At 37.3% G+C, this 18,347-nt stretch overlaps 1 protein-coding gene across 1 annotated transcript; it reads right to left on the bottom strand.

Annotated features, from left to right (window-relative positions):
* Nucleotides 1-6,634: 6,634 nt before the first annotated feature.
* Nucleotides 6,635-18,086, bottom strand: LOC145775334 (uncharacterized). The gene is made up of 9 exons (XM_082586611.1): nucleotides 17,965-18,086; nucleotides 16,335-16,473; nucleotides 12,497-12,592; nucleotides 11,523-11,793; nucleotides 10,537-10,765; nucleotides 9,827-9,962; nucleotides 9,182-9,379; nucleotides 8,698-8,846; nucleotides 6,635-7,717 (listed from the first exon to the last, which is right to left on the bottom strand). The coding sequence occupies exons 1-9, from the start codon at nucleotides 18,069-18,071 to the stop codon at nucleotides 7,666-7,668; spliced, it is 1,377 nt and encodes a 458-aa protein (XP_082442737.1). The 5' UTR covers nucleotides 18,072-18,086; the 3' UTR covers nucleotides 6,635-7,665.
* Between the last annotated feature and the right edge of the window lie 261 nt (nucleotides 18,087-18,347).

Consider the following 18,347-nt stretch of genomic DNA (forward strand, 5'->3'; position numbering starts at 1 on the left):
CATATCTGTTGCCGTTATATAACAATACACATTTTAAACTTCTTTCGAAATGTCTATGATCAAACGCCACTCCTGAGCTCTATATTGTTGTAACGTACTCTCATTTATAGCAGAAGCCCTGCCATGTCTTTTCAGTAAACAAATTCATCTTGCTGGTAAAAATATGGAAGCAGTTCTTTTTCTCTCGCACAGTAAAATATTATGGAAGCTCTGGTTCCAAGACAGTTTTTTTGAGTTGGGATGCCAAAATTTCTGCTGCTTATTTGGATAGGTTGAGATCCCTGATCAGATCACTCGGCTCATCCTGTTTGAATGTCTCTGGAATAGCTGAACTACTTTCGAACACATTTCCATCACTGTCACTTGCAGAGCTTTCTACCTCTTCATGAAGCTCATCATATTCCATGGCTATGTCAAGTAAATCACTAAATTCGTCGTCGTACAGGTCGTTGAGCAGATTCTAAACCTGGGTAATTCCAAGTAGTGCTTTTCTTGTGACGATTGCACCTGTAGGTGTACCAAACATAGTTAGCAGTTATTGAAATAGCTTTTTGGTTCTCTCCAAACCATTGATATACCAAAATTAAGATTTTTAAGTGTAGCCTACCTTTAGTCCACTTTCTCAGGCTTTCTACACATGCTTTACAGACAGTATGAGGTGCCCATATGGCTTATCTTGGTCATTTAGCCAAAATTTGAAAATGCGTAAGGGGCTTTGCGTAAAATATCAAGCGTAAATATCACATTGATTTTGAAAGAAAGTGGAAATTAAGTGGAATGCTATTGAATGTGTGTTGCTTCAGTTTTATTCAGAGTTGTTGATCTGTCATGCTGGGCACAAAGAGCAGCGTAAGGTTGAAAAATAATGGAAAACAGTGGCGTATATTCAGGGTGTTCAAGGTGTTCACTGAACACCCCAAGAAATCCAGAAAAAAAGAAAATTTCCATCGGTTGTCGATGTTCTTTACTTTCATGATATTCTAACATCTTGCTGCATCCCGATTGCTTTTTTTTCAATTGCAAAACTCGTCCCCTTCTAATTTTAATACTCCAACGTTTGAGGGCATTGCCTTTAATTTTTTTCGGTCATTACCTTTAAGCTGGGTGTGCACTAACAGCTTGGCGAGTGCTATTTAAAATAAACAATTAAGAAAAATGACGTCACAAGGCAGCGAAAACAGCAATGGTTTTAGTTCAGCCAGGCTGTTCACTCGCTGATCTGAACACCTTGGCGCGTCATTGGGGAAATCCCAGGCAATAGCAAGTTTTAGCTTGTTGGATTACAAAGCTTATGGCAACAGCCAATATCACTGATGCAGCATTCTAAAACAACACATCTTCAGCAATTTTTTTTCTACGAAATATCACGAATTGGATTTTTTTTTACTTTTCTTTTGGTTTAACGTGTAAAACATACGGTAACCCAAATTTCTCATACTGTATTACTGTGACATGCCACTACTAAGCTTACATCCCAGGTAGCGATGCCTGTCATTTTTGCATTAATTCAACGTTGGATCGGTGTGGAGGTGACGAGTTTAGCTGACTGGGGTCTAAAATTATCGCTTTATCAACACAACTTTATAGCAAAGCACGCTTGATATCTTCAAGACATAACTTTCCTGGGTATAATTGGACTTCCGCAAGATGATGGTGTTGTTTTTGCTAGTTTGTTTTATTTGTTTTTGTCATTGTTTTGATGTCGTCAAGTTATGGCCTATCTATTTTGTGATTCATGCAAGGCATGGTGCGTTGCGGTTGAAATGGCTTTGCCCGTGGTAGGATTTCTTTGTGGGGTTTTCTTTGCCTGCCTTGCTCTTCTATGCTATGAGCTAAACGCATCAAGACGTGTTCCCCTCACGACCATCAGCACTCTTGATAACGCACCATGGCCGATCTTCATAGCAACTGTCCATACAAATCTTAAATATAGGTATCAGCTAAAGCTATGTGGGCTGATAAAGCTATAGCCTAAATATATGTTTTTCATTTTTTTGTAACATTTTATTTTTTTATTTTTTATTTACATCTTAAATTTTTCTGAAGGTGTTGCGACCGTGCCAATTTTTTTTCAACTCAATAACATACTTCGGTCACAAGCACGTTTTAAGTTCGCGTTTTGTCGCTTCTACCTTTTTCTCGACCTTTGCTATGTTGACGTGTATTGTTTTTGATATGATGGTCAGAAATAAAAACAACTGAACTGAACATCTAATCGTTTTGTAATTAGAGTGTTTGTATCTTACTGGTATTGTACCTTATTGCTGAAACACCTTAATTATGTAGCCTAGCAGGTGCCAGCTGACTCAAAGTCGCTTTCTGTGTCTCCTGGTTTGTCTGTATGTTGTGGTTAGCCTACTTTCGCGTTTTTTTAGACTTCTGCTGTGTTATGGCAAGTAATATTGTTCGTTTTGATGGTCGGAAATAAAAACTGAACTGAAGTACGTGACTTTAGAAATGCAACTTAATGTTTGATATTAACTTATTATAAGTCTTTCATTCAATAGGCGCTGTCAAATAAATATCTATTTTGTATTCTTCTCCATTCCGACAACATTATTTTTGTCAGTTCTGTTCATGTTCAGAATTTGTGCTGAAAATACTCTCAGAACGCACCAAATTCAATGTTAGTTTTAAAAATTTTCTGGGGGAGGCCCCCCAGACCCCCGCTGTTGCTTTGCCGTCACTGAACATCCTGTCAAAGTGGTCACGGTACGCCACTGATGGATAATAGATACGGCAGTTCAAACATTGTTTGTGGCGTTGTTTTAATTACCGGTTTCAATGAACTATAGGTTATTGTGATTATTACTTGTATTGTTTGTTTTTGTTTTTTTTTGCATGTTTGGTGGTAAATGTGGACGTATTGGTCTGAAGCAAATAAATCACAATAAAAGCATTAGCTTCCGAAGCAATACCTACGCTACATGTGGAGTTATCACATGGCATTTTTTGCTAAAATTTACAATACCAATAAAAAAGTTCATAGAGAATTATTGCAACTTGTGCATCGATGGCTGCATCAGCTACCTAGGCACAGAAAGCGACAATGAGAACTTTACAGCATAGCCTGCTGTATAGGAACAAAGTTTTATGTCGAGAAAAGCTGGTAAGGGTTTCATTGTTGTTTCTTTGTTTCATTGTCTTTACATCCACAATTTTACCATAACTGTATAGGATAAACTACAATTACTATTGATACCAGAACCTTAGCGGAAGAAAGAATGCTAAAGCAACGGATCAGACCTTGTGCAAAGTTGTTTGCATCAAATTTCCCACCAAGGATCGACGATCCAACGCATCCTCAAGGTTTTCTAACATCTAACAGAAAGGAATAAAGCAGTTGGAATAAAATTGGAACCCATCATGCTCGAAGTGCTTATATTCTTCATCAAATACTGTTGTTTATTCCATATATTTAAAACTTCTATATTGCATAGCCCTATAGAGCCGTGTTAAGCGCACCCGGACCATGTCAACCTTCCTCATAGCCCCAGAGCCGTGGCTACGGCTGTTTAGGCGCCTAGTCATTTAAGTCTGTTTAATGTTTTATGGCTGTTTAAAAAACAAAATTTTGCTACAAAAGATCGAGACTCAATAACTTAAATCATGCAAGGCCGTATATTTTGATCTTCAAACCCCCGGTTGGGGCCCACCTCCGCCGAGGGGTCCACTCATATTTAGTTTGTGCAGCTTTTTTCGACTTGTAATTTTTCATGTTTCGATAGTAGGCTATTGCACACGTACTTTTTTTTCCATTTTTGCAAAATTTTCTCGCTCGCTTTTCTCCAGGGATATCTAAAGAAGGGGATATGAAGGCTCGCAGCGATTGCCTTTTTTTCATGACACTACCAGGGCGGTAGTTTGTAGTGCTTTAAACATGTGGTTCTTTTTAAAATCGTAGAAAGTTTTGTAGTGCAGCTGGTACAGTGATCTACAGAAGACAGTTAGCAAATGTTACGCAGAGCATATTTAAAGAATACTTGTTTCCAAAGACAGTTGAAAAGTTACCAGTAAGCTGTTTTTTTAACAAAGCCTTTGCAGTAGGCTAGATGTAAAGCAAGTAAATGGGTAGTTGAATTAACAAGCAACCATGAGCATGCTATGAATACCCAGGCCTGATTCTAATAGCGCAATGCAAGTTATCATAACAAGATTTATTAAACTACTATCGGTGCCAATTGTCATTTTACGATAAACACAGATTAGCCTATTTCTTCTTCTTTTATTGTCGCACTTGATTCCAAGCATTGACTGCCTCGTGTATGAAAAGTTTCCAGGATTCTCTGTTGTTTGCTTTGTGTATTAGGTGTATGTTGGTGTTAGTTTTGTCGGTTTGTTGGTTTAAGTATGTTAATCTTTGTCTGCCTTGGGCACGCTTCCCTTCAATTTTGCCTGTGAGAGAGAGATGTTCTAACTTTCCTTTTCGCAGTACGTGTCCTAAAAATTGAAGTTGTTTTTCTTTGATATTTTTTAGAAGATTGTTTGTTTGTTTGACTTGATTTAAAACAGTTTGGTTGCTTTTTCTGTCAGTCCAGGAAATCCTCTGCATTTTTCGGAATGCCCACATTTCAAACCCATTTATTCTTTTATTAATTGATTTGGTAATTGTCCAGGTTTCTGAATTATATTTAAAAATTGGATAAATGTAGCACTTCAATACTCTGAATCTGGTTGCGAAAGATATGTTCTTGTTGCATAATATTGTTTTCATTTGCTGGAAAGAGGCTTTTGCTTGAACAATACGTATATTGAACTCTTTATCATCTTTGGCGTCCCAGTTTATTGTTGTTCCAAGATATCGAAAGCTTTTTACTTGTTTTATAGTTGTTCCGTTCATTTTAATTTGACAAATTGGAATTTCATTTTCTTTTGTCAGACGTATTAAAAGCCTTCGTATCCCCTTCTTTAGATATCCCTGCTTTTCTCGCCTAATAACATCTTTATTCACCTAACGAGCATGCATAGCTTCAACAGTAGATTATGGAAGTAAAAAGTTTTTTGTGTCCCAAAAAAACTACAAATATGATGTAATATTCTGAAGTAAACCCGGTTCACTCAAATTAACTCGTTAACAATTAAATTGATAAGTTTTAGTGTTAATCGAGATAAGTTATGAAGTTAAATGTGCTATGAAAATGCTAGTGGTGAAGATGGTTAGGCTACACCTCAGATAGATCTTCAAAATTTTAGCCTGCTGAAGGGCATATTATAGTATATAGGCTATGTAAACGTTCTAGAAATAAACTGTTGAAATCCTTCTGTGGTCTTAAATATTTTTTTTTTAAATGGTGGACTAACTTAAATTTTAAACCAAAACTTCCGCACAAATCCAATTTCAATTTAATGAATTTAATTGTTAATGAATTTGGCTTAGTCCACACAGCGACCTATGGTTAGACAAAAAGTGTGCATCTTGATAAAAAAAAAAAACACATTATAGCACTCTTCATAATCATGAGAGAAATCAATGGCTATCCGCTATGGGCAGCTCATATTAGATTTGTGGGTTGAGTGTGAGCAACCCACATGAAACCCATAAATGAATATGGGCAGCTTATATGGGGGCAATGTGATGCCCGCGGACACAATGTGTATGGGCCCCATATGGGCAGCTCACACGGGGCCCGTACGCGAATTTTTTTTCCCACGAGATTTCTGTCTTATTGATTTTAGTCACTCTAAAAGTAAGATTTTCCGAAAGTGTTTTGAGAGATTGTTTGATTCAGATTGCGAAATAACTATTTGCTAATGAAATTCTGCAATGATAATAAAATATAAGCTTTCCCTAACCCTACTTTTTTTGAAAAGCTCTTGTGCACCGCAAAAATTAATGTAAAGAAAAAAAAAGTTTGGCTTCGACGGGCGTCGAACCCTCGTTCTCACGATCACTAGGCAGGGTATGAAGCCAACCGTGCCAACAAGAAAATGTTGCATTCACACGGTTTTAATACAAACTTTTACCAAAATATGTAAATGAGACAGAAATCTCGTGGGAAAAAATTTTTCGCGGCCCGTACATCAGCCCATGTGGGGGCCCATATGGGCTTGCTGGCTGGGTTTCTGGCTTCAAAACTTATTTTCAAACTTAATCCATTTTTTGTTATTTCATATGCCGTAGAAACTTGGCACAAGAATGCCCAATCAAAAGTCAAAATGACACCTCTGGGTGCATTACCTGAGCATATCTTCTCACCTGCTTGATTTAAGAGCTATCTCTACCAGGACTTCTAATCATTTTTATTGTTATTGTGTGTGAATGACAAGCGCGTACGTAAAGTATAAACAAAGTTATTTATACATTTACCTCGGATGCTCGATAAAGTCAAAATGACTCTTGGAGTATAGGAACTTGCTTGTAAAATTGTAGTAAACGTCAGGCAAAGATAGCGTGGTGCTGATCGTATCAGAAAAAGTAGGTTAGGCTGACATGCTATACCTGTACGCTAAAATACTAGCCCTATGTGTAGGTCTATTATTTTATCACAGAGTCGAACAAATGTGTTAAACATGGACAAACACGTTGACAATATATTCGAAGCACATGAAGCTACTACAGACTTCACCTGATGTCTGTCACTCTCTGTGTGGCAGTCTAGTCAATACTTGCAACTGTGATGACGATGAAAACATATCAAGTATTTTTTTTATTTCTTATGCCACTTTTCAACACGATTTAAGCCTCAATGGACCTTGTTAAAATCGAATAAAAAATTAATAAAAACCTAGCGTTGAAAACAAAACGATATTGATCAAGAGATTGAAATTCTCCGAAAAGATTTTTTAAAACTATGGACACTTTCATTGTTTTGAAGGTGTGTTTTTAAGCAATTTATTCGTAAAAAAAGCGGAATCTTTATCACAAACAACACATGGGATCAATATTTCCTGCACGCAATATTCGCTTAAAAACAAAAAAGCACACTTTGTCTGGATACAGTGAGCAATCTACACAGTGGAATGAAATTGAAAATATTACGCAGTGATTTTGTGGTGGCGAAGTAGCCCATATTGGCAGCCACATTAGGTAAAAATCTCGTTGTTTTGTAACGAAAAGGTAAAAGAATAACTTGATTTCTAAAAAAACATACAGTGTGGTTCAGTACAAATATTTTTAAGCACAAAATGAATAAAAAAAAAACTAGAATATTTATTCAGAAGCATTGATTCAACGTGAAGTTTAAAAGAAAGTTTTCTTTAACGAAGTGACAGCGATGACGAAATCTATCGAGTAATATCAGGATTGAAAAGATTACAATCAATTACAGTTGAAGTGATAAATAATTGACAGTTTTTATATCAAATACAGTATAGACACATTTTGAGAGTGATCAACTAATACAACTGTAATACACATAAAGTTAAAAGGACAAAAAATATCCAATAACAATAGACATATGTGAGTTTCACTTACATACATCGTTCGTACTTCTTCTTCAATTGTTTTTGTACAGTTTCCTTGACAAGCCACCAACAAGTAACCTAACAATTACTTTGACAAACACGATCTACTTGTTGGTGGCATATCACAATCGTGTAAATAAACCCAACCAGGATTCTACCTGTCAGTCTAGATAGATCGCATCACGAAAGACGGACGAAAATGTGAAATGGTGATTTTTTATAAAGTTGTAAAGGACAACTATTAGAGTTTCCATTTGTTCTTCAACATTTAATTTCGAAGTCTTCTATTTCATAAGCAGAAGGAGGTGGGTAGCTGCAAAAAGGCGTAGGGATAAAAAACATTTACATATAAACTGATGTTGCACTTGATGCAACAAATTAATATAAAACTAGCTCATAAGCTTAATATTTTATATTGACAGTTGCAATCTTTATCTTCGAACTGAGAAATCATAATTCTGGCAGATTTGCATAGGCTACTCGTAAAAGCTTTGAACCACTAACGCGGGCCCGGTTTCGCTTGTTGTTGAAGTGTTCTTGTCTGAGAATTATTCTATTCACTAAATTCAGCTAAACGTAAAGGAGTTCTTGCAATGCGTTGCTCAAGCGCACACGCCGAGGGTCGAACCAGCGCCTTTTAAATTTGCAGTTTCTCCATGCAAAAAGTCAGGCACGCGACCAACTGAGCTATCAAGGCGGACATACGGTCCATTGATATAAGCCATTTATTAAGCAAAAGTTATATTGTGACTGCTATAACGTCACTAGACGATACAAGCGTACCATTATGTAGCGTAATAATGGAAGCTCAAACAAGCTTGATTGTGTGTTACGTGACGAAACACATTGAAAGACCATGACTACAAAAAACCTCTATTTCGAAAATCTACGTACAATTACAGAATAGACAAAAAAAACAATATTTTGTAAATTCTAGATCTATCTATCTTTACCACAGGTTTATAAGAAACCAGTGGGTGAAAATTTAGTCACTACTGTAAGTTATACTTTAACCAGACATGTGTAAGAATGTGTAGGGATGTTGTATTGCAAGAACTCAAAGCATGGCCGCTATAAGAGAACAAGGAAAATATTTGATGTTAAACAAATGCCCAACAAGATACCTCTAAAAATAAGATTTTTTCAAAGAGACATTTGGAGTCTGTCTCAAATACCGGAGAACAGAAACACGGCAGTCCTCATTGCATCCCAGGACCTTAGAAAGATCCTGGGCCTGATTCTAAAAGCATCCCTTTAATCCCTTGCCAAAGCGAGTTATGGGTAATAACTTACGTGTAGCACGATCGAGCGACAGTATTGAAATCATGCAGCTGGCTCGTATCAATCGTTGTGAGCGGAGGCTTCATTGAAGTGCGCGGTCTCCCGTGCTTCTCGATGTATGTTGATTTAGTCGTAGAGGAGAGATTGTGGGACGGCTTTAGCTGCAATCAAGAAATTGATTGACATAATTTCAAATAGACATGCATAAAATTTCTAGTTCGTTTTTTAAGATTTTCTAAGCTCAATTTTTCTAAACAAAAACACAACGAATCCAACTGCATTTGTACCTATCGCAGTAATAAACAGTACAAACATTCACTGAAAAGATCAGCAGTCTTACTTTCACCTCAAACGAGAGATCGTGCGTCAAGACACCTTCCTTGTTGTTCTATCCAATTATATACGGAAAAACTTCTTTAGAAAATTAGTGTGGTTTTCTTGTTTAGCGTAAGTGTTACGTTAAATAACGCAACAAAATTATACAAAAATAGTATACCTTCTCTGGTAAGTTGAGCTTCTTGTATGCTTCATGAAAGTCGCCAAACCTAGTCCGAGGGGCCACTCCCCAGTCTTTGAAGTTGGACTTGCTTGTCGTTGAGTCTTGGAACTTTCCACGGGTCGTGGCTTTGTTGGTTCTTGGTCTGTCTTCCCTTCCTATTCGAACCACAGCGAGTTCTTTCGGCGTGTAATCGTGCTAAAATGGGTTGGTAGTATATTTGAAAGCGTGAGAATATTTTGCTGCAAGGGATCTTTCACTTTATGGCAAAATAAGAAAGTAGGAAAGTCAAAAAACATAATATGCGTTCTTCTGGTGCAAACTAAGCTGAACTATCACAAGATTTATAATGTGATAATATGCTTTTGTTCCGACGTTTTGTCAATCAGACACGACTGACTTCTTCAGGGGGCTAGACCACCGTCTATTTGATTTACTATTTTTTAATTCTCACCAGTAGGCTGCAGGTTTGCGAGAAATTATTTAATTTAATTTCAAACTTCAACAACTTGAAGTGTTTCATCAATACAATGATGCAACTCAGGCATACGAGCATGTTCAATAGTTGCCTAAATCTAAACAGTTTTCTATTAAACACAAAAAAAAAAGAACGATTGTCTCAACAAAACATAAAGTCCATTTCACCGTCATGGTTGTATTTGTCTGCATTAAGTCGGACGACATTTGAGTGTTGTCTTCAAGCTTAGAGAGGCCAGGTCTTTTATGAACCTTCACATCCCATCCGTGGTATTGGTCCCTCTGCTCGGTCTCGAAGACGCGGCTAAAACACATATTCAAAGTTAAAGTTGTCTTCATTATAAGCCGTAGAATCTGCAACTTCATTATCTAGTTTGAGCTGAAATCTTTTGTGGCATTTCCTGTAGATGCCAGAAATCGCTCAATTTGCCACATCACTTAAAGCGAAACGTTTTTCCTTGGGGACTCCAAAAATACATTGCCCACGTATTGAAAGCTTTTTATATAAAATGAATGGTGTCAAAAATGCACTTTGTTTCATTACAGAACTGAAGAGTCTAAGTGCAGTTTGGTTTGTGTTAATTTGTGTTGAAATAACCTACGTCACAAGTTTGAGAGAGGAGTAACTTTGTAGTAGCACAGAGAGAGGATGGGCAATCATTTTCAACAAAAACTATGAGTTCATTTTATCAAATCCAGAAAAATATGCCAAAAAAACAAAAGAATTTCAAAGGTTTCAAAGGAAGAATTTCAAAGGTCCTGGCTTAACAGCCACTAACAATCATTTTCTTTTTCTGTTTGAATTAACATATACTCTAAAAGATCGTCGTTAATATTATAGTATTCACACTTTTCGCAAATATTTAAGGTATACATACTCATTGCTCATTTTAATCTCCAGAGTAGCGGGAGCTGGTGTAGTTGGCTTTGGAGGAGATACGAAATCTTTCCTCTTTGGAAAGTCCGATTGGTATTTACTTGTTAATTCCATCTTCTTAAGAGCGAGCATCTTGGCAATTCTAGATGGTCTCATAATGGCAGCTGGCTGCCTCTCACCTTCAAACATCTGGTAGGTTGCTTGATTAGTGGTCTTCATATTTCGCTCTCCTATGGTACCAGATAGTTTTTTACATAAATTTCTTCCCCAACGTTAACTATAAAGGTCAGATAAAATAGCTTGATTCAATTGATAAGACATTGGTCATTATAGCATAACAGCACTAACGACTGCACTAATCTTGACCGTTAGTTCACAGCATCCTGCGGAGGCCTGCACAGATTGGTCAATGCGAAAAAGAGAATACCATTTCCATCATGTAGTGCTGCCATGTATAGAATCGTGAGGGCATGGTTGTATGTCAAACATTCAAACAACAAAAATATTACACTTAGTCTATTTGAATTTATAATAGGCGACCATGATATAAATTTTTGAAACGATTTAGAAAATGTTATTTAATCAAACACAATGCACGGCCACTCGGCCAGTTCTCTGTACGATTATAGTCTACACAGCATTTGTTGTCCATTCTCATCACCGAGTGGTGAGAACGTCTGCGCGACGTTCGAAAGGAAGTGGGTTCGACACCGCTGCAGAGCACGCGGCTGTGTCTCGGCGAAAGACACTTAAAGGCAAGCCAAAATAAGGGGAGCAGCTGACTCGAAGACTATAATGTCACTTCGCTGCTTCCTGTCGTCTGTTGTATCGCATCTGTGATCGCAGTGTTGTGTATGTCATCGCAATGGGCGCAAATAAAAGCATGATTATTATATTATTATTATCTCCCCTTTGATAGACCCAGTTAGCCTATTGAAAAAAATTTTAAAGCCTACAAATCGAAACAGTGCATTGTTATCAGCCAACCTTCCCCAACTTTGATGTTTCCCTCTGTGACTTTCACCATTTCAGGCTTGGGAATAGTTTTGTATGGATAGTCAGTGTGGGTTCTGGATTTGAACAAATCCTCATCTTTCGAGATATCTTTCTTGTCCGGGTATATCAAAGGCGCAGTAAACGCCGGAAATTCTCCAAAGCGCTTTTTCTGCTTAGTCTCCCAGGTTTTATAAAAGTGCTTGTTTGTCGTACGGTTGTCAAACTTAATTTTTGGTTGCTCTTCTGAGTTGGTTTTAGGTCTCTAAAAATACATGTGTTTAATGTAAACAATAAATGCTATTAGTACTACAAAAGTGCTCAATGCCAAGCAAAGCAAATTACGTCAAAGTCAGTTTACTCAGTATAAACCTTAACAGCCTGTTTCACTTTTAATTAGGGTGAAACCGGCTGTTAAGGTTTTTAGTGAGTTGTAACTGAATTTCATGTGTTTAGTGTAGGTAGACTAAAAATAATTGGCTACTATTTGGCAAAAACTAAAAAAGTAATATTTGATCTAATACGAAACAATTTAGACGCTGTTGTATTGTCAATATAGCACCAGTTAAATCATACAGTATAGGCCACAGATAAATAGCACATGGTCAAGTTATAAACACATATTTTTTAATACAATTCATAATGTAAAAAAATGGTTTAAGATGCTAAAGTTCAACGAATAAATTCACAAAAGAGACAGCTCAGTGAATTGTTGGAAATACAAATCAAACGCAACTTTAGCCAATTGCGATTTGAGTTGATAAAATCACTCGACTGGATGGCTGTCATTACAAAAGAAACCTTTTCAGAAAAGGATCAAAATTGTTTGTGGTAGTTTTAAACCTTTTAAAAACATTTTGTAGACTGTGTTTAAACAAATTAAGATATCGGTTAATCCGACTCTATTGTCAAACGCCTACTAGTCTATGCTATTCAGGACTTGATGCCAAATACAACAATACACTAACCACAGATATGGCTGGAAGAGCTGACTTTGGGATGAAGTCGTTTCTGTAGACAGTCATGTTACTCAAAGGCTCATCAGAAACAACATGCTTTTCCACCTAAAAAAAAATTGATTACAAATTTACAATCTTTACAACAACTTAATACTTAAGAATTTTCCATAGATGCTGTGGTAACCTTGATGGTGTTTCTACAAATGCTGTAGGTGAAACCTGCCAAAGTAAAAGAGAGCTTTCGATGTGATACAAACCGATAAGCTATATAATATATATACATCATTTTGTAAACAAAGATCCATCTACGTTCTGCAATTCCAATCGATTCCGTGGGCGAAAGCGCCTGTACGACGCTCGGTGTGCCTTTGACAAGACCAACAAGACACTTAATAACCTGGTTGAAGATGAGTACGAAGATTGACCTCCTTGCCTTCCCGTCACAGTAATCTACATGTACAACCATCTGACATACCCCACCCTATGCTACGACATAATACCGCAATACTCATTAGGCAGACACTGCATTGAAAAATTAATAACCTACTTCTGTGAGGCTTAACATCTTTCTAAGACAGGAAAAATCTAATTTTTAGTTAGTTACACATGTAGCCTACCTCTTACATGAAAAGATAATACTTCGTACAAGCGATTACTAAGTTATTTCATGAGCAAAGCACGCCTAGTTTCGGCCTAAGTCACGAGCAAACTTTAAGAGTAAACTAAAGACTTTACTTATTGCGAAATAATAGCCTGCAACGTTCAATTTCATCCAGTTTTATATAGAAATATTTTATTAAAAAGCAGCCATGTTTCGAAGACTTGAATACTTTCATTTCACTAGCTCTTTGATTTCATGACATCATTGCGACTTGATTCAGCAGCATCAGTTTGCATTGAGAAAATACGTTTGTAGAACAGTTACCTCACTTTGGGATATACTTAACTGCAGAGGTGGGCAGTAACTAGTTACAAAAGTAACTAGTTATTGTAACTAGTTACTTTTTGAGTAACTGTAACGGTAACTTCGTTACTATTTTCCAAAAGTAACGAAACGCGGTAACTAGTTCCTATTTTAGCACTTTTTCAATAGTTACAGTTACAAGTTACTTTTGTATTGAAATTTCAGTTTTTAATTCCCGCTTATTTCTCTACATGTGTTTGTGTCTTGCTTAGTGCGTGTTTGCTGCGTTTTGCGCAATAATGCATTTTTCTCGCAGATGTATCGGCGCAGCACTGCGCATGCGCGGTTCTACTTTTGTTTTGTAGTCTGGTGGAGAAGGGTTGCCATATTGGCGAATTTATCGCTAAAGTCCAAAAATCTGGCGATTTTTTAAGACGTTTAGCTTTATATTTATGATTTGGCTCCTTTTTGGCGATTTTTGATAACTGATTTGGCTAAATTAATTGTTCTTGGCGATTAATCAATATGTACCAAAGACAGGCAAGACACAACAATACAACAGGGTTGAGCATTATAATAATATATTTTACATATTTACAAATGAGTTTAACAGTCAAACGTTTTCGGTTTAACTTAAGCCCTCATCAGAAAACTAAAAATATTTATAAAAATGCAGTAAATTTCAACTTCTTGAAGGTAACTAACTAACTGACTATAAGCATCAAGAAACACGCAGCAATTAAAAGCAATTTGTTGATGCTTATAGTCAGTTACTTAGTTACCTTCAAGAAGTTGAAATTTATTGCATTTAGTGTAACGCTTGCAATGCCTCTAAAAAGATTGTCTGACATTAAAACCAGCAACAGCATTGCTGATTGCTTGCCGTTGGTGGACGTTCTTGTGGAAGCAATACAAACCAGATTTGGTCATTGGTTCGAGGACAGCGACTTTCAGCTTGCGACTGCATTCCACCCACAATATAGACTTATTTGAGTTTAATGCCTGATCATCAAGCGACACTGCTGAATTGAAGACCAAAATAAAACAGAACATGCTTCCAGCAATTAAAGAAGCAAACTGCTCTGCTGAAGAGGGGAGTATAGCAGCGACACCGAAGTGGATGGTGGTAGGTAGAACCACGGAGGACTTTTTGCACCACTTTACACAAAAACCAAGAAAAGAAAGCAATGCGCGTTGAATCTGTTACAGGAGTGTTTGGAAGCGGACCCTGAGGACAAGTTAAGCGGATCCAGATTCACAATTGGACCAATGAAAAAACTGTTTTAAAAACATAACACTCCCATTCCGTCCAGTGCTGCAGTAAAAATATTGTTTTCATTGCAGCACTTGTTCATCACCAGACTTTATTCGTTCATCCCCGACGCCGACACACGCTCCATCGACCTGACACTACCAAGACAGGCATGGGTGCGCCTCAACCGTCTCCGTACGGGCGTCGGGCTTTTCCGTTCAACCATGCACCAATGGGAAATGGCCTCTTCCTCCTCATATGAATGTGGTGCCGAGGAACAGACCGCAGACCACATCATTGATTGATTGATTGAATAAATCTTTATCCTCGGACTGGGAAAGCTTCTTGCAGAACTTAACCCTGGCAGTTTCGCATACTTGTAGACTAAAGGCTTTAAATCACTGACGCAGGCTCGGTCACCGAGATTGACAGAGTGAAGTTTCTGATTGTTGAAGTCTTGTTGCCGGAAAATTATTCCATCTATTAGATGTCGCTAAATGGAGAGCAGTCCTTAACGTGCGTTGCTCAAGCGTATGCCCTGAGAGTCGAACCAGTGCCGCTTGATCTTGAAGCTTCTTCGTTCCAGAAGTGACGCGCTAACCAATTGAACTATCGGGGCGGACATCATCAATGACTGTAGCCTAACATCTTCAAGCCACCTAACGGAGTGGAAGGTCTGCGTGTCATGAATGATGAAACCAAAGACTGGCTGCTCTCTAGTAGCCTTCCAGTGTAGTCCGGGAAATTTGACCTACCTCGCTAGGTCAAATTGAAATTATAATATTCGAAAGTTGCGTTTTGCTAAAACTATGAAGAGAAGAAAAGGCAGAAATAAAGAAATGAATATGGAGGATTGGAGGTCATGAACATTTTTATTTATTTAATTAATTTGTAATTTTTCGTTTGTTTTTGGTCCAGTTGTGCTGACATCTATTGATATTGTAGGCTAATTCTTATTTCGACTCAGTTGTGCTGACATCTATTGATGTAGGCTAATTTTTATTTTGACTCAGTTATGCTGACGATTCCTAATGGAAGAAAACCGGTTCCATAACATAAATTAAATCTTATTGAAATACTATTGTGAGTGTTAGCCTGGTCAAATGTTTTAAGGTTCAGACCAAGGAAAAAAGCTATTGATTTATTTTCTTAGTGATATTGCTTTCTGTATTAGGTAGATCGCCCATTTGAGGAAGTGTCATAGTACCAGATCACCTTTTTCAGTTGGTTTTTCCCATTTTTGAAGGAAATAAACATATAAGCCACTGAGTATTTTTTTTAAATAAAACCTTGTTGGTTTTGTACTTGTGCTGTTATGTTAGCATGGTTGGCTTTAACACTATATATCAAATATTGCGGTTAACCTGGACTTGCATGCAGAGCTGGCCAGGTGCAGAATTTTATGTTCAGTCTTGTGAACAACTGAAAGTGACTAGTAACTGTAACTAGTAACGGTAACTAGTTACTTTTTAAAATCGGTAACTGTAACGGTAACTCAGTTACTATTTTGGCCAAGTAACTGTAACTCAGTTACTTTTGAAAGTAACTTTGCCCACCTATGCGTAACTGTTAACTGTGAAGTAAGTAACGATCATGCCACTAAAAACGAAACTGAATCTATTGCTTAAGTTTGAAAGGACTACAATTACTGTATTTTGTACTCATATTCTTGCTTTTATCTAAAAACTTACTGGTACAATCATATCCCGTTTTGCTCTAAGATCTTTAGTGATGTAGCTATTCATAGTGGTGGTTTCGGCCAACATGGGGGGCTGCCTTGGAAGTGGTGGTGAACGCGGGGGTTTCAAGTTTTTAGCAGGCACAAAGTTTCTACAAATGAAAAACATTAATGCATGTGCACAGTAACAGAATTAGTTTGTTTTCAAATTGAACTGTCATGCTTCGGACAAGGGAACACGACATTCTGTCGCGGCCGACCTGTCGCAAGACAACTGACCGCAGCCGACAAGTCGTAGAAACATCTCACCGCGAGATTACTTAACGAGAATTCTAGTTCAATTATTGAGAAAATATTTCATGCAGCGTCGAAACTTTTCGTTCGTCTTACTAATCCGATTCCGGTTAACACTTTCTTCACAACATGCCCCTGGCTTGTTTGATTCGAACCATGGACATCTGTTGATCTATTTTAGTAGTTGGGCACGTTAAGCACAGCACTTGCTGGATCTCTCGGGTCACATGCGTCAGAACTTCAGTAGCCTACAGCGGGGTCAAAGTAAACTAAAACTTAAAAAAAAAAAAAAACTTGTTAAGAGTGACCTTTTTGCCCTGAGGTAAACATGCACTCTGCCAACCCAACAGACCGTGAAGTGTGGAGAGGAAGACTTCGCTATTGACAATCAAAATTAGTTGATGATTTTAGAAATCTTGGTTGGTTGGTTTTGAATCTTTATCCTCGAACTGACAAAAGTCTTAATAGGTTATTCCTGAAATTTCGCATACTTGTAGAGGGTTTCGCTTGACCTTAAAGCTTCTTTGTTCACGAAGTCAGGCGCAAACCATCTGAACTATCGATGTGGAACTGCACATCAATTGGTTGTATTTATTTTTAATATTGTACGGTTTTGAAATGATGTTATGAATGAAGAAACATTTCTTTCCCAAAATTTTATGAAATGGATTGCTATGAAAGAATGCAAACTTTAACGTCCAAACAATTTCTGAGTTTTCGTTGAAAAGTTAAATTTTTAGAATATTGTTTGACGCTCTGAATCTACTGTAAAACAGTAGAAGCATCATTATTATCACAATATCGAGTTTTGCCAATAGAAAAGATTGTATAAAATAATTTCATTGTATTCCTTTTACTTTCAAACTGGAAAAATGCATGAATATGATCGGGAATGTAACATCAATTCGATGTAAAAAGTGAGAATTCCTCCATAGGTTTAACTGTAGGCTACAAGTCATTTCCACAAAAATAGGTACCTCAAATGACTTAGAATTTCAAACAATGCTACTTTCTTATAAAAGAATTTTTATACAAACAAATGACAACACATTTTAGAAGTGTTTAAAAATATATATGGCAATATGTATCACCTAAACGCATGTTTGTTTGCCTTTTGAAATATTTTGCTTCAAACTGTATCTTGTTTCCAAGTAAGCTACATGTTGGATAACGTTTGAGTTTCGGCAAGTGCCTAGTGAAAAAACTGTGTTAGAACTTAAACACTGGTAAACAAAAGTATCTGCAAAAATCCAGCAGTGAGATGTCTCTGCGACATGTCGGCTGCGGTCAGCTGTCTTGCCACCTGTCTGCAGCCAACCTGTAGCACTGACATAGCATAGCCTACTTACTTGTGCTTGATATACGTTGCATCATAATCTGTGCCATCACCACCAAGTTTTCCTTGATTTGCATCAACTTTTCTTGCAAATTTCTTAACTATTCTCGGCCTACCCATGATTTACAAACTACCTGGAACAGTTTAACAAATGAGGCACAAAACCAAAGTTCTAATATTTCAATGTTTTCAAGTCAAACTTTCTCAATGGTTTATCATCGCCTCATGCTGCAACTGACATTAATATTCTCAATAAAAAACACAATATCATTTTCTGCAGAAAAAAAGGCAGGAATATATACAAGTTGGTGGGACGGCGCAGCAGATAAGGTGCTCGCTTTCCAATTATGCCTTCCTGGTTCGACTCCCGGCTTATGCTGGCTGTTGACACACATC

This window comes from Aplidium turbinatum, chromosome 8 (assembly GCF_918807975.1).
Source record: "Aplidium turbinatum chromosome 8, kaAplTurb1.1, whole genome shotgun sequence".
NCBI classification, from domain to species: domain Eukaryota; kingdom Metazoa; phylum Chordata; class Ascidiacea; order Aplousobranchia; family Polyclinidae; genus Aplidium; species Aplidium turbinatum.